The 24,758-nt window shown below is 35.4% G+C and overlaps 1 protein-coding gene across 2 annotated transcripts in view; it reads left to right on the forward strand.

Annotated features, from left to right (window-relative positions):
* Window positions 1-24,758, forward strand: part of LOC136843612 (telomere-associated protein RIF1-like) — a 55,245-nt gene that overhangs the window by 26,564 nt on the left and 3,923 nt on the right. For both annotated transcript variants that reach the window (XM_067112146.1, XM_067112145.1), the window contains exons 13-16: window positions 8,883-9,041; window positions 9,559-9,703; window positions 11,329-11,487; window positions 11,632-11,846. In XM_067112146.1, coding sequence (XP_066968247.1) covers window positions 8,883-9,041; window positions 9,559-9,703; window positions 11,329-11,487; window positions 11,632-11,846 — 678 coding nt within the window. The remainder of the gene's footprint in view (window positions 1-8,882; window positions 9,042-9,558; window positions 9,704-11,328; window positions 11,488-11,631; window positions 11,847-24,758) is intronic.

A 24,758-nucleotide genomic window follows, 5' to 3' on the forward strand; every position in this document is an offset into this window, starting at 1 on the left:
TATAAAATAGATAAAAATGTGTTAAAATACAAAGAGAATAGTATTAGGGTAGTAATGCATTGCATCTTTGCTTGAACTTCTTAAGTTCCAATAGCATGACATCCTCTGGGAGACTGTTCCACAGTCCAGTGGTGCGAGGAATAAAGGACCTTTGGAACCGAGAAGTTTGACAGTGAGGCACATTTACTGCATATTGCTGCTGCTGTTCAGCAATTCTGGTTGCTCTTGGCAGATAAAGGTGATCAGGGATCAATTGTGAATGTGAAAGATCTCTGTTGAAATACAACTTATGAAAAAGTGACAAACGAGGTTATCCGTTGATGGTCCAAGTCATAACTATTACTGTTAGGAAATAGAAACCTACCACCATGAACCACTCTGTCTAAAAGAGATAAATCTCTGGTAGAAGCAGAGAACCATACTGGAGAACAGTATTCTAGTAAAGGACTTACAAATGACTTAAAACAGATTGCATTGATTTTATCACTGTTATAAATATGAGGCCTTATGAACAATAGCTAACTTTTGTGTGGCATTTGCTGAAACTTTCATTAGATGTTTCTCAAAAGTTAGGTGTGAGTCAAAAGTTGCACCTATAGTAGTTAAAGCTTCAGACTCATTCAGCAAAGTCCCATCTGCCTGAAGGGGAGGATGGGGTGGAAAATCTGTACTCGATCTGCTCATTAATAGTGTTTTTGTTTTACTGAAGTTCAGCCTCTTACCCCACTGACTACACCATTCCCTGATCTGGTCCATGTCCTAATTAAGGCTGAGGGCAGCTTCATTTCTCATAAGTGGAGACTTGACTACACCCACAAGTGTCATATCATTGGCATACTGAACAATCTTGTTTCCCAGGCCAACAACCATATCACTTTTAAACACTAAAAATAACAGTGGACCAAGAACACTGCATGTGGAACTCCAGGTCTTGGTTCACTAAAGACCGTATCGACAGCAACTGGAAGGAAATCTTGAAGTAATCTTAAAACATATCCACCCACTTTAAGATTCTGTGATTTACTAAATTGAAAACAGCACTAAAATCTACAGGGTATTTGAATTACTCTGCACTCAAAACCCTTATCAAGGTTCTCTTGCAAGTGGCATGTCAAGTCTAAAAGAGCATCACTGGTACCTAACTGCTTCCTGTATGCATACTGACTATCAGCTAACAATCTTAGGTTCCACATACTTATATAGTGGCTTAAAAATAACTTTTTCAGCAACTTTGGATAGCACAGGGAGAATAAAGATTGGCCTGTAGTTACTGCAGTCTGCAGATATGCCACTACAGTGTTTGGAACAGGCACTCTATTACTAACTTGCGCTCATCTACAAAGATATTATGTTGACATAAAATTCTGTAGAATCTACTAATCTTGGAGGACAGCAAACTAGAAACTTTTTTAAAAAACCAAGGGAAGAAACCATCCAGGGTTGTCTTCATCCCAGCTACCAAGATTATCCAGAATTTTCTTAACATTCCTAGAGCGAAGTGCAAATTTTGTAAGAATAGGTTCAGGATGACAAGAATCAGGGAGAGGGGCATCCTCAGCTGATTGCTTAGCTTCAAAAGCTCACTGAAGCAGTTCAGCCTTTTCCCTAGGGCCAGTACCAATCTACCATCATCTGTTAGGAGTGGTGGAATGGAAAACGAACCTGACCCAAAGATAGATGATGCCAATTTGGTCCACCACCGATGAAGCTGAGTAATTCCTTCAAGTTTCCTCTAAGGAATTATTGTAATTTCTCTTGGCTGTTTGGTAGGCTATATTCGCAGCACGGTGAGACTCTACAAAAACAGTGTCATTTTGATTGAATGATTGTGTCCAGTGTTGAATTTGGCTTATTTTTCACGGTAGGTTCTTCTACCTACATGTATCATCAAACCATGGTTGGTCATTTGTCCTAAATTTGATGAACCTTTCTAGGGACATAACTTATTAAAAAACCATCAGCATTTAATTTTACTTCTTTTTAGGATTGGCATCTAATATAGCATTTGAAATATTAAGAGCCTGACAAGCTTCAATAATGCGATCTCAGTTGGCTCTGGATTTTAGCCAGACCATTTTTCCAAGGGTGGAAATAGGAATATACTGATTGACAGATATGTCCATCTCAGTGGTGTAATTATCAGAAGTGCCTAAATATTCACAGACCTTGAACTTGACAATAGCTGGAACATCTTTGAATATCAGGTCTAATCTATTACCAGAAATGTGTGTGGGTTCCTTGATTAGGTGGACAAAATCGGAGGATATGCAAAACGTAAGAGTAGACTGGCCATGTTGATCTGTGAAGTTTGAATTTAGCTACTCACTGTGTCTCTGCAGATAACGAAGTTTTTGAATCCTGTGACTGAGCCATACTAATCCTTTCCAAAAGACAGTCATATATAGAATTGGATTGCAGTAAACAGGAAATATGTAAACATTGTAGAACTTACTGAAAATTTTAAAACGTACTTCATGGCAACTACACTCCAAAATTTTTTTACGATAAAGAGGTCGTCCAGACTTAATGTATACTGTACAGCCATACCTTGTGCATGTGGGATGCTATGACGACAAATAAAGTCAGGGCCATCAAACCCCAGGATTAAGTCTTGACCTTTGACTTGTTTACTGCATGCAAGCGTCTCGGATAAAGACATCAAATCGTAGTTATGGGCAGAACTCTGGAGATCAAGAAAATTGGACCTTAAGCCCTGAATATTTGAGTAAATTACTTTGTAGTTTTTCTTACTGTAATGAGTAACAGGCCCAGGGTTCAGCTTAGTGTCTCCCGAAAGAATTAAAATTAACAAATAAAATCAGTATCAAAACTAATAAATAGACACTTAACAACAGTAACTTTGTAAAAATCAACAGAACAATAACAATACCATCAACAGCAACAGTATTTACAGTATTTACAAAAATTGGTGAGAATATAAGTAAACGTTGCCATATGTCATTGAAAAAAGCGCTGTAAGCAACTTGTTGACAAGGTAGGGCCAGCACCTTGTAAGGCTAAAGAAATCTGCCAGGTTTGCCTAAACAACTGGTGGGGGACAGTCAGAATGGATTTAGAAATAAAACACTCAGAAGGAAAAGATTAGGTAAAGACGAAGGCACTTTCCTGATAATCCACCAAGCAACTTTTGCTTTTTCATCAGCCTGTTGTACACACTTTTCAAAAAAACAGGAAAGTGAATGAAAAAGAGAAAAAATGCCTGATTGTATCCATAGGCAAGGGAACTCAGATCCAAGACCATGGAAGGCTACGGTACAATGGCAATGGTTGGAGAACAAGGTTTGTATACAGAGTAACCTTCTCTTAGAAGGGTTTCCTACCAAGGCTAAAGAGTCCCTTCTACCCGCTGGTTTGATATCGGAATTTCCTTCTCCTAAAAGAGTTGCCAACCAAGGTTAAAGAGTCTTCTGCCCAACTCGTGTAGGCAGGGACGTCACACCCTGAAGTGAATGTTGCACTGAAATTAGTAGTTTGTCATGATTGTTAAGCTTGATAGCTATCTGTGCTTTGTTTTGAGGAAAATGCTTGGGTTGTCCAAGGGGATGGAATGGCCTTTGTGCCATAATTTGTGAGTGTTAGTCCTAAATACCACCTGTCCACCCTGGTCTTCATGTGTATCAAAACCATTAGAGGGGTACCACATACATTAGACATTTTATGGTGCTCTTGAGATGTGCTGAAGATCATTTATCCCCCTATATTTTCATTTGTTCCCTCCAGTTTCTTCTCACTTAGCCATCCAGCTTCTTAAACATTACCCTGTTCCATATTTTATATTCTTAAAAAGAGTTATTAGGGCAAGTTGTGTGAAAATATGGAATTGTGACTAGCATTGTCATTAAACAACTATATAATAATATTGATTTAAAAGACTCTCTTGCTGTGTCTAAATATATTTTAATTCTTCATATACAGTAGGAATCTATTATGAAGCTATAAACTGTGATCTGATTAGTGCATGATAAGCAGTAGTTAAGGTGTAAACTGTACAATTTTGGTGCTATACATAGGAATTCAGATTATGTAAAAACGCAGCTATTGCCGTTATATCATGTAGTGATACATTATTGAGAACTCAGGTGAAAAATTATAAAGTAAATAAAAGAATCAATTTGCTCTAATAGTAAGTACTTATTTTAATTCTCCACGAAACATCCCAGAAAGCTGTGTATTAACACATTTTTTAAAATACTGAATGCACTTGAGAGTGTGTAAACTGTTGTTAATCTGTTTGGAACAGAAATGATTATACAGTATATATATATTAGGAAATGTGTTTCTGTGCCTGTTCTGTTTAGATAAATTTATGGGTGGTGGTTGATAGGTTCCTTAAGAAAATACAGAGGATATTAATATTAATATAGGGGCGCATGTCTAATTTCCAGCTCGGATAGGGTAAGGATTGCAAGAAATTTTAACACGAGCATAAACGAACTTCTGAAGTTTGATTCTTAGTTTGTATGTAAATGTATTGTACACAGCATAAAATGTGGGAATATTCCGTATGCACCGCATTTTAGAAAAAATTGTTGTTGATGTTTTCTGTGTATTCAGTAATTAATGTGCACTGTATTTACAAGAAATTAGCATTTTAGGTGTTCAAGTTTGTCAGTAAATACTGTAATAAAGCATGGGCTGTGAAATAATGATACAGTATAGCTCCAGTTAATAAATTGATTACATCGTTATTGTACAGTATATTGGTACAATGTATTGCATTGTGACAATTCATAATTTAGTAAGACAGGAATTAGCACAGTGGCTGGACAGCAGGAACCTGACCATAGGAGTGCCCCTTCCCTCTCCCCTCCGGAGATTCTTCTGTTCTCGGATGCCTCATATGAGGGATGGGGAGCACACTTGGAGGATCTTCTGAGTTCAGGAGTGTGGGATCACCAGGACAAACAGCTTAACATCAACATCCTGGAGCTGAAAGCAGCCTTCCTAGCACTTCAGGAGTTTCAAGAAAGGGTGAAAGGGCACTCTGTGGTTCTCATGTCTGGCAACACTACAATGGTAGCTAGTGTCACGTCAGCTTCATGAATTGACAGTTCAGTTGCACCAGTGGGTAGTCAATCACTCAGTGTATCTCTCAACCAGATACATTCCCGGGGGCAAGAGGAACGTTGTGGCAGACAAGCTGAGTCATTGGATCAAGTCCTTGGGACAAAGTGGTCACTACATCAAGAGATAATGGAAGGGCTTTTTCATCTGTGGGGAAGGCCAACAGTACTGTAGACCTTTTCGTGACAAGATACAACAAAAAACTAGAGGCTTTTTGTTCGGTTGTTCCAGATCCCTGGGCTGTGGCAGAAGACTCCCTACAACACCCTTGGAACAACCTGGATGCTTACGCCTTTTCCCCCTTTTGCTTAATCTGACAAGTAATCAACAGTGATGATTTTTCAGAACCTCAGGATGACTCTCTGTTAATGTTAAACATATGAGGGGTTTTGGTTCTGTAGCCTTCGAATTTGTCCCAGATTTCATAGCTAATACTCAAAATACCATGGCTCACAATGACAGATTCAGATTCAAGTCTTTCTTGATCCCCTCCCTGGTGATTTTGTCGGCAACAACCCAGAAGAATTACTTTATGTCCTGTCAGAGTGCTGACTTTTTGTTAGTACAGGCCGGAACAAGAAAGAAGTGTCCAAGAATACCATCTCCTTTTGGCTCTGTGAAGTGATTAGACAAGCTTACAGTTTTACTTCACATACAGATTCCAATACAGTGCATGCAAGAGTACTTGGTGTTAAGGGCCTAGGTCCCTCCATCGCTTTCATAAGGAACTTGTCTGTTCACAGGATTTTGAAGGCTGGTACATGGTTTTACCATTCTGTCTATGGGATGTTGCCCACAGATCCTTGGACACTTTTTTCCATGGATCTGGTGGTGGCTGCTCAGCAAGTTGTGTAGCTCATCCAGTGCCCCTAGCAGGAGAGTTTGTATCTTACCTAAGATATTGGTATGAAAGTGAGAGTGAATGTGATGACTGGTCTTCTTCCTGTCTTTCTTTTATCTACTGGCAGACAGTGGAGAGAATTGATCCATCATGTGCTGGAACTGGTTAGATACAGATGAGCGAGCTTCCATTCTGTTTGATTATTTTTTATCATTCCTACGCAATACAAATTTCATGTAGAAGCAAGTCCCTTCCTCTCTCTTACAAGGGGAGAGAGGAACTGGCAACAAATAAGGTTGGTGGCTAAAGTAAGTTTTGTTGTCTCCGACGATTTCAGGTTCTTTACCTTCCTCCAAGACACAATGTAGGCAGGAGTTCACATTGTCTCTTAGCCTGGATGTCTGACTGCAAAGTAACCTTTTGCTTAATAGATCAGAGGCAAACGACCCCTTCCTATGTCCTATCTTTGGCCAGGAAGTGAGCCCAGGTGAGCCAGACCTCCAGTCGGTTCTGAAGCTTACTTTATCCTTCCTCCAAGAGCAAGTCTCCCCTACATTAAGACCAAAGGTTTTTTCTGTGTATGGACAAATGACAAATTTTTAATCAATTTATATTTTTCATAACAAACAAACCTGTGATCTCAACGTATATGACCCATCTCTTGCCACCCCTCATTCAGTTACCTGGGCTGGGAGAAAAGCTGATGTGTCACAGCATTATTGAAGGTGAAGCCAGGTCGAGCTACGCCTGCCTCCTTCGCCTCCACTGGCTGTTCCCATTGCCAAAAAATCCTTGTGCTTTTTTTAACTGGACTCCAGCAGGCGCTAGAGAAATTCCCCTTATGTTAAGACTGGGTTTGTTAGTTAAAAAAATACAAATTGATTAAAAATTTGGTCATTTCATATAAGTAACTTACCAAGTAATTATGCAGCTATACCTTTCCCACTATCGCGGCAGCTTAAATTTGAAAAATGGTGGGCCGGGTAGTCGCCTATACGAAAACAATAGAGATTTAAGTTTTAAGTTGCCGCTCGAGTGGGAAAAACAAAGCTTTATAATTACTTAGTAAATATGTACGAAACTTAGTTTTATCATGAAAATACCATTTTTAAAATTATTTAGTTCTACAAATTAAACTTGATAGGTTGATAATTTTTGCATAAAGTGAATAATTGCATAAGGATATTTATATAATTGTATAATGTTAAGGTTATTAGTGGGATTATTGTTTTGGGGATCTTAATGTGAGCTATTTTTTGTGTTATTTAAGTTCAATTTTTTTTATGGAAAAGTGGGAATCTGCTGAGTCGGTTCACTGATTGTCATTCACAAGTTTGGTAGCTTTAATTTCTGTTTTGAATTCAGCAAAGAATGTTATGTGATATTTAGGTCATAAGTTAGAATATCATAGGTGTAAGAAGCAAATTTTCTTTAGTAGAATTACATAAGGAAAGTGTCACGAGTGTTTAGAATGTTTTACAAAAGTTTACGCTGCACAGTTTACACAGATAGCTTCAGCTCTCCAACTGATGTTGGGTGTACTTCAGCATCATGTAATGAAATTTCTGCTTTCTCTACTAAATGATGCTTCTGTTTTCACTAGATTGCATGTAATATGATCAGCAGTTAGTATTTAGGCCATGCCACCACAGAAATTTTCTACAAGGGTTTAGAGGCACATTGAAATTATGGGTCTCAAAATCAGTTTGTCCAACAGACTGTTTTAATCTCACAAATTTATGTATATGAAGGCATTATAAGTACTGTACTGATATTTTTGTATTCCCACTCACTTCTTGCAATACCTACTTAGGCAAGCTTTATGAACCTAATAATAAAACAAGCTATATGAAATTCACAGTTTGATTGTGGTGTTTTCCATTGCAAACATAGCATTATGTTGTTGATTTTTTTATCATTTCCTTGAATTGGTCACTTTATTTGATCCATGGCTATATGATGAACAATCCACAAGACTCAGTCCCAAAGCAGGAAAGTGATGATGATGATGTTGAAAAGTAGTGTTCACAATATGCTGTGTATAAAAAAATGAAACCTGAAGGTGTCATATGAACAAGGTTGAGGCGACCCCACGCTTTTATCAGCATTTAGGGTATTCCCAAAACTAAGGTATCTAGAGGTTTAGGCAGTACATTGGATATGCAGATATGAGTCTAGCTATTTTGTGTTAGATCTTATATAGGAGTCTTTTTATCAGATGGTATAAAAACTGGCACAAAAACGTGTTCTTGAAGGTCATGATAACAATTGAACATGGTATTCAGCTGTCATGATGACAGTGTTTTGTGTAAGAGCACTGAAAATAGAGGAAGAGCCAGATATCATGAGTAGGGGAATTGACTGATCTTGGGTTGAGCAGGGCTGATAATTTTTTAACCTCCAGAAATTTTGAGTGATGCCAGTAAGTCTCATAACAAAATCTTCAGTGATGACAAAGTAGGACCAAGACTTTGGAGAGATCACAAGTTACTCGTGCCTCTTAAATAAAAATTTCTGGTGATCAGTATAATAAAAGAATATTGTGTTAGAAAGTGGATGTTGCAGGATGCTGTACTATAGATGTTTTGTTATCCTTGAGTGAAATCTAAAGAAGGATGGTCCAGGATGAAAACCAGTTGCAGGGTGTAGTATAATAATTTAGTCTTAATCTTAACCCTTTCACCATTGCCAATTTATTTAGATATTTGTAGGCTTTATTTGTTATTGGATTTAAGGTTTGGTTTACTTTATTTGATAATTACTGTTCTGTATGTCTGTTACCCATTTGGAAAATGTGATTTTTTTTAATAGTGTTACCAGTGCTGCTGATGGTTTATTTGCAGTTTTAAATCCTAAATAGATTTAGAATGTAGTATGACAGTGACATTACTTGACTGAATAAAGAGCAGTGTATTGTATTCTGATAGTTTATGATAGTAATACTTGCACATTACAGGGAGAGACACTACATCCCCTCCCTCCAAACAGAGGAGGGTTAGCTTTGCTGATCCCCCTGTGTCTGATCGTGTTGAGATTCCCCCTTCACCTAAAACCCTGAAAAGCATGAGAGCACAGAAGAGGCTAGATATGACCAAAGCAGATTCCCCTGCCAAAGGTAGGCATCATTTGTTTTTAGTTTTCTTGTGTTTTGCTTTTGTTTTTGTTTTTCCATTTTTTAGGAAGGATTTTGTTAGATTATATGAGGCAGTTTGGAACTGTTGGAAACATGAATCATAGAACTTCACTTGGTTTAAAAAGTACAAAGTAATGATTTATACGACTGAAGTTGGTTTCACAAAATTTTCAAAGGAATCATATATGAACTTCATTTCTTTATTTTCACGGACTCATTTTGTTAGACAGTAAAGACCATTTTAATACTAGTTTGATCATTTTAATGCATGTACAGTATTTATCCAAACTTGACCTTTAGTTATTTTCTGTGTATAAATGTTAGGTTAAAGTAAACTTGAGTTGCACTGTATGATACAACTTGTGTTTAAGATAAGGTGAGTTATTTGTTTGCAAATTGATGTGTTAATGGAAGAAGATATTGGGCTAATATGAATATCAGCTATCTTTGTTTATGAAGAAATTTGTTTGTTCAGAAATTGATTTATTTGTGTCTACAGCGACACCACCAAGTGAGCCAGATGAGTCCCAGCCAGATCCTGACTCGCCTATTGATGTCAATTGTAGTCAGCCATTATATCCACCCTTGGTAAGCTGCAAAGATCTGGTGGATCGTGTAGCTTTGGAGCTCACCTCTCCATTCTTGTAAGTGGTTTTTTTTTTTTTTTTTTTTTTTTTTTTTTTTTTTAGTGACTGCCAGTTTGGTATGAGCTAAATTATTCTGGTATTTTTGTATGGAAAATTTATTGCTACATTTTCTGTTAAGAATTTTCTTTTTTTCTTATATTTTAATTGTGCTCTGTCATCATTTCTAGAGACATTATTACTATTCACAGTTAAAATATATACCTATGTTCTATAAGAGTTTTTCATTGGCTTGCTTGTTGCAGTATCCATAACATCTAGAGAAGAACAGACATATTTTTGTTAATTCCTGTCCATTGATGATGCTATGCTTAATGCTGTTTCCTTTTCAGAGATGTGTCCTGGTCTTTAGAATATTAACATAACCAGTGACAATAAGAGTCTTGTCTTTAAAGTGTTTTAAGTGAATTCATACTGACTTATGAATGATGGTTTCTGTTCCATCATTAGACAGTGTACCTTAAGAGTGTCCATTCACAACCCATCAGTTACTTAGGAAGGGCCTTTGGTTTAGATAAACCATTGGCATTTGTGACTACTGCACCTCACACAGTGGACTGTCAAATAAACATCCTATTGACTGTTCATGCTCATTGCATGATTTACAAGCACAGGTTGACATCAGGAGCCTCGCAGGTTTTATCTTTCAGTAGATTGCACTCCACATTTAACTTGTTCATCAAAACATTATTATTCTTAAAAATCTTTGGGTTTTCTGAGTGGTAGACGAGCAAAGGCCTCAGTTTTAAATCCCCACTTCCATTCCCACAGCAAGAGATAGAGTGTCCTTCGTTGGCTTGTGTCTTGGCAATGACTCCTGGAATGATATACCACAGGCATTTGTCAGCTGCTTTTTATTTATTTTTTTTTCCCAAACAAGCTTGTCTCACCATGTCATCACTGCTTGGGGAACAAAACACTCAGCCTCAACAAAATTTTTTGAACTTTACACATATATCTGAGCAGCATCCTTGTCGGAACTGGCAACCTCCCCATGCCTCACTATACTGTTTACGTATGCCATATTTCCTTTTAAATTTCCCAAACCACCCGTGACTCACTTTAAACACTTAAGACCTTTATAAGCACTTTCCATAAGTGGTTTTGAAGAGATGGTCGTGCAGTTGACTCGCCTTTTCACAAATGATAGCTTTAGAAACACCATCATCGGCTGTTTGTTATTCATCTTCAGTTGTCTGTTACCTGTGTTTTTTTAGACCCCATGATATTGCGCTAGGATCATAAAAAAAATTTAAAAATACAAGATAGTTTAGTAGCTGCAGGTAAACAAGACAGTTTAGAGCTACAGGTAAACAAGACAGTTTAGAGCTACAGGTAACTTCCCACTTGCCCTTTGTTTCAGTTGGGAACTACCCATTTGATGCACTTAAGCCCCATACATAGTCTAGTTGTCGTCTTTGTTTATCTAGCCAAGCAAAACAGGTGAAAACAACTAAATATTTTACTTGGACAGATTGTCTGAAAACCGAATTGTAGAGTTGAGAACCATCTGAGTTTTGATGTACCATTATATTGCAAGTAAAGTATTATATATGTGTCTGATATTGGTTTTTTGAATTTAGTAGAAAACTTTATCTTACCCTGTATACCCTTTATTATGACAGGTTTGAAGGTTTAAAAATAGTTTTAGAAGAGCGTGGTATTCAGACGGTGGGCCAGTTTTGCCAGTTGACTGAAGCTGATATCAAACAACTTCCAATACGTGACCCCAAAATACCATCAGTTTTAAAAGTTCTTCAGAAATATAAAGAAACCAGACTTAGGTAAGTACAAGTCCTATTCATTGTTGTCATGTCTTTTTTTATTTGTAAATTGTTTTTCATCCTTGATGTATTCTTTATATGGATATTGCATTGTACACCTTTGTTTCATATTTTGTATATATTATTGAAAACCTAATATTTCAGGAATAAAAAAGGGACTGATGTCCTAATAGAAAACGTTGAAGCACAATTAAGCGAGATATTTGGTGAAGATGGAGAAGTCCGAGTTGACGATAATCGTCTGAACAGCACAAAAACTAATGAATCAGTAGAATCAGGGACTCTTCTCCATTCTGGACTTGAGAAGGAAGATCTGCATATGGAAGATGGAATCACACCTCTAGAGTCCACAGTTGAAAGTAAGAAATCACTTTTCACAAGTGCGGAAGACTGCATACCCCCTTTTATGTAGTATTTTTTTTAATATGGTACAGCATTATACTATAAAAACAAATTCTTTGGCTACCAAGGACACATCCCCCCCATGTAAAAGGAAGGTACGTGAAATCTGATTTTGAGCCTTTATGCATGCTGTTCTTGCAAATCTCAGCAGGTACTAGTGCTCTGGATATGAGGAATACCAGGCGCAGTCATACCCCAAACTTACGCGAGGTTAGGTTCCAGACCCCCCTCGCACGGCAAATTTTTGCGTAAGTTTGGCATGGTCTCTAAGAATGATAATAAATGCTTATTTCTATAGTTTAAACACTTAATATGACTGGCACGGTCTCTAAGAATGATAATAAATGCTTATTTCTATAGTTTAAACACTTAATATGACCCTAATCATGATCCCAAATTATTAAGCTAACTTTTAAATGAAATTAAAGTTACTGTAATTTCATTTAAAAGTTAACTTAATACATTACCCTTAAAAAAAGAAATAAATGGTTGACATAAAAATAGAGCGTTGGAAGAGAATTTTTCTCTCCCTTTCAGACCGATCTGTTTTTAGAAGTCTTCTCAACCTCTTTTTAATAACTTCTTTATTCTATGTCTCTCTTTCTTCTGAAATGCTGTTTCATAAACAAACAGTGTTTTTTATTTGGATTAATACAACTCTTCGTTATTATGTCTAAGTTACAGGTAAAATTAGATCAATTTAAACTATCTGCTGTACAGGTAAAGACGTACAGAGAACAAGTTGTAAAAATGTGTGAGCGCTAACGACGAGAGAGAGAGAGATAAGGGTTGTCGTTACTTAAGAGAGTGAAATTATTTATCAATTATTATGGAGGCAGAGAGAATAACGAGAGAGGGGGAGAGAGAGAGTTGTCCTTACTTGAAATATCAAGTTAAATTATTTATGAATTATTACAGAGATAGGTTATTCTTATGTTAGATATCAAAAGATGGAAGTTCATGATTTACGAAGGAAAAAGGAAAGATATCAAAAGATGGAAATTCATGGTTTACGAGGAAAAAAGGAAAGAGAGACAGTGAGTACCAGGAATCCTTTGACATGCTATGGGCAATGTTTGACACATTTGACAGCTTTGCCCTCGTCCCTCTCTTCAAAGGTTTCGCGAATGATTGGAAAATATTTGTTTGTGAAGTATCACATAATTTACTATAGAAATTATAAATTATGTAATTACTGTTATATTATTATTATTATTATTATTATTATTATTATTATTATTAATGAATCATGTTAATATTTGAAAATTAGTACTTATTATTAGTTAAATCATTTATTTGTCATACAATCTCTTACTGAGATAAGAGAATTTTTATGGTTATATGTATATATTTATGTTTTTTTGGTAAATGATATACCTAAAAATAAGTACTAATTTTAAAATAATAATAATAATAATAAAAATAATAATAATAATACTATACAGTAAACCCCCCATATTCACTGGGGATGTTTACTGCAACCCCAAATAGCTAAAATCTCATAATACTCTAAACCCCTCTAAAAACACTTAGAACTGCCTATTTTGATAATTTAAACACAAAAAACCTCTAAAAGTGCTTATACCTGAGTGTTTTAATAGTTTTATCACAAAAAGTGCAGTTAGTCATGAAAATATGAAAATACAGTAATTAGTGAATATTTTTGAGTGAAAAATACCGCGAATGGGTGAATTTTCCATAAATAATGGGTAGACACGTATATGTGAGTCCGCGAATAGTGAGACCACGAATACGGGGAGTTTATATTTCTATAGTAAATTATGTGATATTTTAAACAAATATCAATTCCTAATCTTTCGTGAGACCTTTGAAGAGGGGCGAGGGCAAAGCTGTTAAATATGTCAATCGTTGCCCACAGTGTGTCAGAGCATATATATATATATATATATCTCTCTCTCTCTCTCTCTCTCTCTCTCTCTCTCTCTCTCTCTCTCTCTCTCTCTCTCTCTCTCTCTCTCTCTCTCTCTCTCTCTCTCTTAATTTCCTTTTCTTTTTTTTTCCTTCATAAATGATGAATTTCCATTCTTTGATACCTATCGAAGAATAACTCTCTCTCTCTCTCTCTCTCTCTCTCTCTCTCTCTCTCTCTCTCTCTCTCTCTCTCTCTCTCTCTCTCTCTGTTACAATTCATAAATAATTTAACGATATTTCAAGTGAGGACAATCTCTCTCTCTCGTGTTACTCTTTCTGTCTTTGTAATAATTGATAAATAATTTCACTCTTCAGTAAGGACAATCTCTCTCTCTCTCTCTCTCTCTCTCTCTCTCTCTCTCTCTCTCTCTCTCTCTCTCTCTCTCTCTCTCTCTCTCTCTCTCTCTCTCTCTCTCTCTGATTTGCAAATGTCGCAAGTCAGTGAAAAAATCGCTTAAAACAATTAGTTAGGTTCCAGTGAAAAGTTTGCTTGTCTGTGAATTCACGCAACTCAAATCATGTAAGATCAAGGTATTACAGTAGTATGTTGCTGGTCTGCCACAAACACAGTGTTGGTATTAGCCTTCTTGCTGCATTCAAAAGGCCATTTTCTGTTAAAAGATAATACTTACTGATCTGACCCAAGCTACTAAGGATATTTGCCAAACCACTCAGGGTATCAAGTTGATGTTCATTTCCCAACACTGCATTGTTTATATGCTTTTGAACATCAAATGTCATCAAGATTCATTCACTGTTTTTCATCTTAACGGTGAGCTGTTAAAACATCTTTCATCATGTATTCTTGTCAGTATCTCCTACATAATGAAAGGTTGCCATTCTCATGCTTGCAGTGTCTCCCTCTTTTGTCATTATTCTGCTGTCCTATGCGACATACATCTGATGGTGATGTTGAAATGCAAGATGAATTCATGATCCTCAGTCTTTAGTTTTATGGTATTTCTTCAACCATATGATGGTTTTCTTTGCTGTATTCCATACAATTCCATATTTGTAGAAAATTTTAATAACTGTTTATTTCATCATCCATAAACCAATATAGTAAACTAACATGGCAACAGTTTATGTAGCTGATTTTAAGATCCAAATTTATTGGGTTACATGTTCTAAAAGCGTTCAGAAATAAACCCACTATTACTCTCTTAATTACACTATTATGAAAAGGAAAATTGTATGAATGAATTTGTGTGACCCCTTATGTTGAACCTCAGTTTTGCAACTAAAGGTTTCCTTTTCTTCACTTCATACAATTTTTCTTTGGAGAAAATATTTCATAGTTTTTGATATGTAGAAAATGTTTGTAGCTCTCTTTGTTGCATCATATGTAAACCAAGGTGGATAAGTTAACTTGATGAAATCATTTCTTATGTAACTGATTTCATGATCCAAATATGTCGGGTCACATGCCCTACAGCTCACTTAAAGCCTGTATTACTTCCTTTGGTAAATCTTTATTTAAAAAAAAATTTTTTTTTTTTTTCTCACAAGAACATTGAGTAATCGGGTAGTTTGAGCTGTACTTTTTTGATGGAAATTTCATGGAAGATTCCTGGGCATTGAGTGATTTGCAAGTTTCTTTAGTTTTTCCTAAGAACCTGTGTCAGCAGCACAAAAAGATAACATTTTTTTCCATTGTAGTCAAATGGTGTGAATAGGAAAAATCAAAGAAGTGTCTAAACATTCCATATAGAGATTGGCAAGGATATGATAAAGACAGAAGCAACAATTTTTCGGTGTCAGTAACATAGATGTTGTGATGCCAGTTTTAATAGACATAATTTTTTTTTTTTCCCATAAAATTCATAACATTGTGTCACACAGTGAACTCTAATATGGTTCCAGTTTGGAATGGGAATTCAAATGCTTAGTTCCTCCACTTTGCCCCAGATAAAATTTTGAACTTTCTTTAATGGAATGTTGGTGATAATAAAATGTTTTTTCATGGAAACCTATCTGTGATACAGGCTTTGTTTCTGTGATGTGGAAATCTGTTATACTGGGCTCGCATTATGCTGGATCTGGAAGATTCCAACAGGACACGCTCTGTCTTGCTTACAGATGCCATCTTGACTTGCTACACACTTTTTTGTGAAATTAAATTTTTTTTACCTGGAAAGGGACTTTAAATCCTGAGCAGGGTAGATACCTTTATGATCTAAGTTACCTTTATGATCTACAGGGAATGTTGCAGATAAAACACATAGGATCACTTAAAATCACATATATTTACATTAGCACAAAATCAGAAGATTGGGGAATAAATTAGACAGGTAAACAGTCCTGCCGAAGAACTAAATTATGGTAACAAAAGGATAAGTGAAGATACCGGGGAAATCCACTTCAAGGGCACCATTGAGTAGGGTTCAGTGGTTAGAACCACAGCACACATGCACAATCGGATTGGGGGGATTCCATGGCAAGTAACTCCGTGTGCAGTTGAGAACATATGCGGTTATGTGACAGAAAATTAGTGCTATTAAAGGAAAATCGAGAGTTGCTCGGAAGGCGCCAATAAGTCTTAATTTGAAACACTGGTAAACACTTACGATTTTAAGTTAATGCACTACAAAAATGAAGGTCAGGTCTATGGGGAAAATTGCACTTGGAAATCGAAAAGTAAATCAGTAAAAGATGGAATTCATGATTGTTGAAAAACCTCAAATCTGAGCATGTTACCTTAATGTTGGAGCATGGGTCCTCATCATTTAGCCAGATGGTGGGGAAGGAATTTAAGGAACTTAGCACTGGAAGAATACTGGTCTAGGAAAGCAGCCACATAGTTTGTGATATGGCCCTGATGGGGCAGAGGTCAAGGGGAGGATGTTGCTGGATCTGCTACCAGGGCGTCTCTCTTTTGGTTTAGGTTGCGTGGCTCCTTTTATCCCCTGCTGGGTTATCTTCCCATGCTCTTGGCATTCCATTTTCTATGGGCACAATCATGGGTTTTGGCGCGATCCTGTGACCTTGCGATTGTCCGGTCAGCCGCATGGTAAGGCAACTACTGCGTGACGGTTGCTATGGGGCCTTCCAAAACTTTCTCTTTTGGTAAATCCCCATCACTGGTTCATCTGGTATCTGCAGCAAGGATTTTGTCTCCAAATAGCTTCGCACCTGGAAGAGAGGTTCCGAGGCAGTCAAGGGTTCAAGAGAAAGGATTAATAGTGTCCAGGGAACGATAGTAAGAGATTTCAGAAGGGGTAATATTTTCCATGACCTCCTTGTCAGTCAGCAGTGTGATTAAAAGTTACTGTACTTCTTATGAAAAGAATAAAACAATTCAAGTTTACAGTAAATTCTCTTAAAAGGATAAAAATTGTTTTACTGTATGTTCCTTTGTAAAGCTTGGAGGACGAGTTGACTTGGGAAGGGTATCCCTTTGTTGCAAAATAAAAGTGAGCTTTAGGGGCTGAGTGGAGGGCAGAGGAATATTTAGATACTTTCAGTACCCAGGAAACTTTCATGAAAATTACAATAGGAGAAAAAAAAAACAGTATAAACTGAACTCCACAGTTCCCAGGTATTTATAAGAAAAAAAGCTGGTTTTGAAAGGCATACCTTAAGACCAACCTACATATCATACATACATTGTATTTGTATAATAATGCAAATGTGAAGGGAGTAGTATTGGGTTTATTTCTTAAAGCACTCGGGTTCTTTAAACAAGTTATACAAGAAATTGGTTTGCCAAGTTAATTATTCACAGTGGTTTTGTTATTCCTTAATTATAAAAAACTATGGACATTTTGTACTCTGAGAAAAGAGAAATAAATACGTAAAAAAAAAAAAAATTAAATTGAAATTTCCTGTTCACATAAAGGTTGCATAAATAATAAAAAGCTAAAGAATTATCATAATGAATTAAATTTTCATTTTAACACGAAGAATAATGTACCGTATTTCTCGTGTATCATGACTTTTAAAGACCTAATTTGAAGCTGATTTTAAGGGGATCGCATCATACACAAGATAAAAATTAGCATTTGTAATATTCACATATATCGTATTTTAAAATATAAACAATGAATATGCATCTTTTCTATGGGTCTTTTAAAAATTATGCTTTACAATGTAGGCATATGTCAGTTTTTTTTTTTTTTTTTTTCCAAACAAGCCTGTCTCACCATGTAAACACTGCTCGAGGAACAAAACACTCAGCTTCTACAAAGTTGTTGTTTTTTTTTTTTTTTACAGGCAGTCCCCGGTTAATGGCGGGCTCGGTTAACAGCGATCCAGTTTTATGGCGCTTGTCTAGTGACGAAAATCAGTAATTTTCAGCGCCGAAAATCGCCGATTTCCGCTTATCGGCGCCAATAATTGGGTTTTGGTGCCGATACATACCTAACAGAGGCGCCGATAACCGAAAATTGGTGCTTTTCGGCGCCGATAATCCCAAAAAGCGCCGAAATCGGCGATTTTCGGTTAGTGGCGATTTTCGGTTATCATCACACCATCAGAAACGGAACCCCACCGATAACCGGGGACTGCCTGTACACACATATCTGGGCAGCATCTTTGTCAGAACTGGCAACCTCCCCATGCCACACTATACTGCCATATTTCCTTTTAAATTTTCCAAACCACCCTTGACTGGCTTTAAACACTTGAGTATGACCTTTATAAGCATTTTACACAAGTGGTTTTGAAGAGATGGTCATATAATTTACTCGCCTTTTCACAAATGATGGCTTTAGAAACGCCATCATCGGCTGTTTGTTGTTCATCTTCAGTTGTCTGTGACTTGTGTTTTTAACAGATTTCACTCAGTAATATCAGCTCCTTTGATGGTTTTTTGATGTAAAGTTGAAGTTTTGTCATTGATGTTGGCAATGCTTTCAGCTGTTACTGTGAGTTCTGTTGTAAGCTCCTATTGTTTTTTTTTTACATAACTTTTTGGTTTGCTGCCACCTAACCTTTTTAGATCCCATGATAACTTATTTGGACTAAGATCATAAAAAAATTTAAAAAATACAGGATAAGTTTACTATTGTATTATTAAATACAAGCGTAGTGATCATTGTTTTGGTTTGGAAATCAGCTGAGGGCAGTTACAAGGAAAGTTTATTTTGCGCTGTTTAACTTACTTCAGAGTGATTTTCTTGATTCTAGTTAGCGTAAATGAATCTCTAGGTACTCAGTTTATACGGGACAAGGTTATGTCTTAAATATGTATCATTGTGAACTAAATTTAATTATTTTTTTGTTAATAGATGGTGGTGGGTGCATGTTTTTTTGTAAAAAAAATCGACAGTTCTGTTTGCTATTTTCACTTTATTTCATTATAATACGAACTTTACGTACTTATCTTTTATTGACGTGAAAAACAGTAAAATGTGTTATGTCATGCCCAATAGTTTAGACTAAATACTTTTCTCTACAATTTTATTTATGGTCAAGTTTGATGGCATATCGAATTTTACAGGAGTTTCATCCATGTTGCTGATGCACAATAATTTGTAGTCATTAGTAGCTTGAACATTGTTTTTACAGCTTCAGCTACAACTTGCAGCTTGAATTTAGCAGTGTATTTCCTTACTGATCTTTTCTCCATAGCAAATAAGGATATAATGTAAAAATATATCAGTCCTATTCTACTTAAAGTCATTTGTAACATAACTACTGTAATTTTTTACTAACGTATGATGGTTGAAATGCAAGCAAAACAGCTGTTGTTATCCAATTCGGTTGTTCATGGCAAAACAGCTGGTTCTTGTTCGGTTGTTTATGGCTGTACACGTTTACGCAACAAGTCTAACGTTACTAACAATACTATTATCATTCTCTTTTACTTTTTAAAATATTTAACTAGAAGATTTAACTAGAAGATGGGATAGATAAAGAGATGGAGGAAAAGAGGTTAGTCTGTTGTAATTTGGTTTCTCAAAAAAGGAACTTGCATGAGATACTGTACTTGATAAAATCATTTTTTAAGGGTGAAAATTTGGGGGTCGCATGACACGCGAGATTGCACGTTACACGAGTATATACAGTATGTAAGAAGAGGACTGCAGTGTATGCCTAATGGTCATACACTATGAAATGTGAGAACTGCAACCTTGCTTATGTCAGGGACATAGTCAGGAATGTGGGTAAATGTCTGTTCATTGTTAAAAAGCTATATTGAATAATCTTTATTTGACATCATGGTGGTTGGGAACAGTCAGTACAAATTGTTTTATTGGAAAATTGGGTTATGCCTAGTAATTCTAATCCTAAGGGGGAAAACATTTAAGGTTAGTATTTCAAATGTAAATGAGAATGGATACCTGGTGAAAAGATAATTAAATATTTAATATTGAGACTTGTTTGGTACAGCATATGTACCAAACAAAAGTCTCAATATTAAATTTCATTGTCATCTCTTCTGATGAAGGGGCTAGGAGCCCTTGAAGCAATAGAATTCTTTATTGATGTACTAGTATACTTCAGAAAACTGCAAAAGATTCTTTGTCTTCTGCATTCTTTATAAATATATGGTTTGTATCTGTATTCAGTGTATAAATCAGTGATATGTATCAATAAAATTAAATTCTTGAAGTTTTCAGGTTATATATATTGACTTTATGGTTGTATTTTGAGTAAAACTTTGGATAATTTGGTGTCTTCCATATAAATTTTGCTAGTATCTTTTCATTATAAATGTAGTCACTAACATAATGTTTATTACTGCACTATGTATTTTATGCTTATTATTGTATATAGTTTTATAGTTAGAAGTAATTGTTTTGATTCTTGTTTGACCTATTGCTAACTCCAGGACGTCATGCATTTAGTTTTTCTTTGCTTTCCATCTTTTTTCTTTTATCAACAATATGATTTCTTATTTCTATTCTAGTTATTTTTTACCTTAACTAATATGGCATTGATGTTACGTTTGTGTGGGTAACAGACATTTTCAAATAGATAATTAAATATTTAAATGTTTTTACACAGTATTTTCAAATTTAGGCAGTTTTTATAGTTCCTCTAATTATCATGATTGGTATTAACAGTCTGACCTCTTTAAACTGGCTCACTTGGGACCAGACCATAGCCAGACCACAGAAAATCCCGAACAACTGAAATCACTATTAAAAACCCCTATGTAAACAAAGTCTTACCAGCTCATTCCACATATATATTGCTGTGTTATTATAAGTAGAACAAAGCTTATGAATAATCACTGTCATTCATTAGGTTTAGTTCCTTATGAAAATTCTGACCTACTTCATAAATATCTCTGGAAATGCTTACACCTTCGGTTCATCAAAGCTTAAACCACTTTAAGTGGGCACTGTTGAGTTCTGATATCCTGGCACCTTTCAGTGTTTTCCAGCACTTCAAACATTTCTGGCTTGCATTTTTGGCAAAAACCTAAAAATCTGCTGCTTTTGTTTCTTTAAAGCTGCACAGAGTGTGTTACACTGAAAGATATCCATTTGCAAAATTCAAGTAACAGTTGTACTAAGAATGATCATTTTAATAAAACTTGTTTTACATACTGTACCCAGTTATATTTCATGCAATGTTGTCATATTATTGTATTATAATTTATGAACACAGCATTCAGGCACCATTTGCATTCTGATAATGTTTACATTGTTAAAATCATCCACTGGTTGTGTTTTACTGACATTACCGGAGCCATTAGTTGCTAAATGAAATACATTTTAGAGATTCATTTTTTTTTTCCATAAATTAACACTGCTGGGTTTGAAAATGCAACTTTATTTGTTTATAACTGCAGTAAGTTAAATGAAGTAAAGGTGTGATTTTGCTATTATCATATGTTGCTTTTGCCTCTTCCAAAATGTTTTTTGGCCTGCTCATTGTTTCTTCAGCCACAGGTACATCTGTAAATATAGTGGCAAACTTTCTTAACTTTCCTCTCCATTGAGTGAATGCAGAAGACAAAGAATCTTTTGCAGTTTTCTGAAGTATACTAGTACATCAATAAAGAATTCTATTGCTTCAAGGGCTCCTAGCCCCTTCATCAGAAGAGATGACAATGAAATTTAATATTGAGACTTTTGTTTGGTACATATGCTGTACCAAACAAGTCTCAATATTTTATTTTATTCTTATTTATGGAAGGTACCGTTGAAAATTAGCAAATTTTTAACAGGTCGACAAATATAACGCAACTCTTGACCCTTAAACGCCGACTGGACGTATCGTAAGTCGACTAAAATTGTCTGTCGGGTGACGAGCGGACATACCGTACGTAGACTACAAAAAATTTCAACCTTCGGTCAACTTTGACTTGACCGAAATGGTCGAAAAACGCAATTGTAAGCTAAAACTCTTACATTCTAGTAATATTCAATCATTTACCTTCATTTTGCAACAAATTGGAAGTCTCTATCACAATATTTTGATTTATGGTGAATTTTTGAAAAAAACTTTCCTTACATCCACGCTGTAACTCGGCCGAAAATTTCAGAAATTTTCGTCATTTTGTCGTAATTTTTGCACCGTTTTATATTAGCCATTACATAAAGTTTTAAATATGAAAATGTGTGCAATTTCATGTAAAATACAACAAAATACAACCCATAGTTGTAGCTATTATCAGTTTGGAAATATTTTCATACAAATCACAATAAGTGCCAAAATTTCAACCTTCGGTCAACTTTGACTCAACCGAAATGGTTGAAAAACGCAATTGTAAGCTAAAGCTTACATTCTAGTAATATTCAATCATTTACCTTCATTTTGCAACAAATTGGAAGTCTCTAGCACAATATTTCGATTTATGGTGAATTTTTGAAAAAACTTTTTCCTTACGTCCGCGCGCGGTAACTCGGCCGAACATCTCAGAAACAATTTAGTAACATTGTCGTAATGTTTGCACCGCTTTATATTAGACTTTACATAAAGTTTTATATATGAAAATGTGCACAATTTCATGTAGAATACAACAACAATAACTCATGGTTGTAGCAGCTATCAGTTTTGAAATATTTTCATATAAATCACGATAAGTGCCAAAATTTCAACCTTCGGTCAACTTTGACTCGACCGAAATGGTCGAAAAACGCAATTGTAAGCTAAAACTCTTACATTCTAGTAATATTCAATCATTTACCTTCATTTTGCAACAAATTGGATGTCTAGCACAATATTTCGATTTATGGTGAATTTTTGAAAAAACTTTCCTTACGCCCGCGCTGTAACTCGGCCGAAAATTTCAGAAATTTTTGTCATTTTGTTGTAATTTTTGCACCGTTTTATATTAGCCATTACATAAAGTTTTATATATGAAAATGTGTGCAATTTCATGTAAAATACAACAAAAAACAACCCATAGTTGTAGCTATTATCAGTTTGGAAATATTTTCATATAAATCACGATGTGCCAAAATTTCAACCTTCGGTCAACTTCAACTCGACCGAAATGGTTGAAAAACACAATTGTAAGCTAAAGCTTACATTCTAGTAATATTCAATCATTTACCTTCACTTTGCAACAAATTGGAAGTCTCTAGCACAATATTTCGATTTATGGTGAATTTTTGAAAAAACTTTTTCCTTACGTCCGCTCGTGGTAACTCGGCCGAACATCTCAGAAACAATTTAGTCACTTTTATTGTAATGTTTGCACCGTTTTATATTAGACGTTACATAAAGTTTTATATATTAAAATGTGCGCAATTTCATGTAGAATACAACGAACAATAACTCATGGTTGTAGCATCTATCAGTTTTGAAATATTTTCATATAAATCACGATAAGTGCCAAAATTTCAACCTTCGGTCAACTTTAACTCGACTGAAATGGTAGAAAAACGCAATTGTAAGCTAAAACTCTTACATTCTAGTAATATTCAATCATTTACCTTCATTTTGCAACAAATTGGAAGTCTCTAGCACAATATTTCGATTTATGGTGAATTAAAAAAAAAAACTCTTTCCTTACGTCCGCTTGCGGTGACTCGGCCGAACATCTCAGAAATTCTTTAGTCACTTTGTCGTAATGTTTGCACCATTTTATATTAGACGTTACATAAAGTTTTATATATGAAAATGTGTGCAATTTCATGTAGAATATAACAAAAAATAACTCATGGTTGTAGCTTCTATTAGTTTTGAAATATTTTCATATCACGATAAGTGCCAAAATTTCAACCTTCGGTTAACTTTAACTTGACCGAAATGGTCGAAAAACGCAATTGTAAGCTAAAACTCTTACATTCTAGTAATATTCAATCATTTACCTTCATTTTGCAACAAATTTGAAGTCTCTAACACAATATTTCGATTTATGGTGAATTTTTGAAAAAACTTTTTCCTTACGTCCGTGCGCGTTAACTCGGCTGAATATCTCAGAAACTCTTTAGTCACTTTGTCATAATGTTTGCACCGTTTTATATTAGCCATTACATAAAGTTTTATATATTAAAATGTGCGCAATTTCATGTAGAATACAACGAACAATAACTCATGGGTGTAGCTTCTATCAGTTTTGAAATATTTTCATATAAATCACGATAAATGCCAAAATTTCAACCTTCGGTCAACTTTGACTCGACCGAAATGGTCGAAAAATGCAATTGTAAGCTAAAACTTACATTCTAGTAATATTCAATCATTTACCTTCATTTTGCAATAAATTGGAAGTCTCTAGCACAGTATTTCGATTTATGGTGAATTTTTGAAAAAACTTTTCCTTACGTCCGCTCGTGGTAACTCGGCTGAACATCTCAGAAACAATTTAGTCACTTTGTCGTAATGTTTGCACCGTTTTATATTAGACGTTACATAAAGTTTTATATATGAAAATGTGTGCAATTTCATGTAGAATACAACTAAAAATAACTCATGGTTGTAGCTTCTATCAGTTTTGAAATATTTTCATATAAATCACGATAAGTGCCAAAATTTCAACCTTCGGTCAAATTTAACTCGACCGAAATGGTCGAAAAACGCAATTGTAAGCT

Source organism: Macrobrachium rosenbergii, chromosome 12 (genome assembly GCF_040412425.1).
Source record: "Macrobrachium rosenbergii isolate ZJJX-2024 chromosome 12, ASM4041242v1, whole genome shotgun sequence".
Classification (NCBI taxonomy): Eukaryota; Metazoa; Arthropoda; class Malacostraca; order Decapoda; family Palaemonidae; genus Macrobrachium; species Macrobrachium rosenbergii.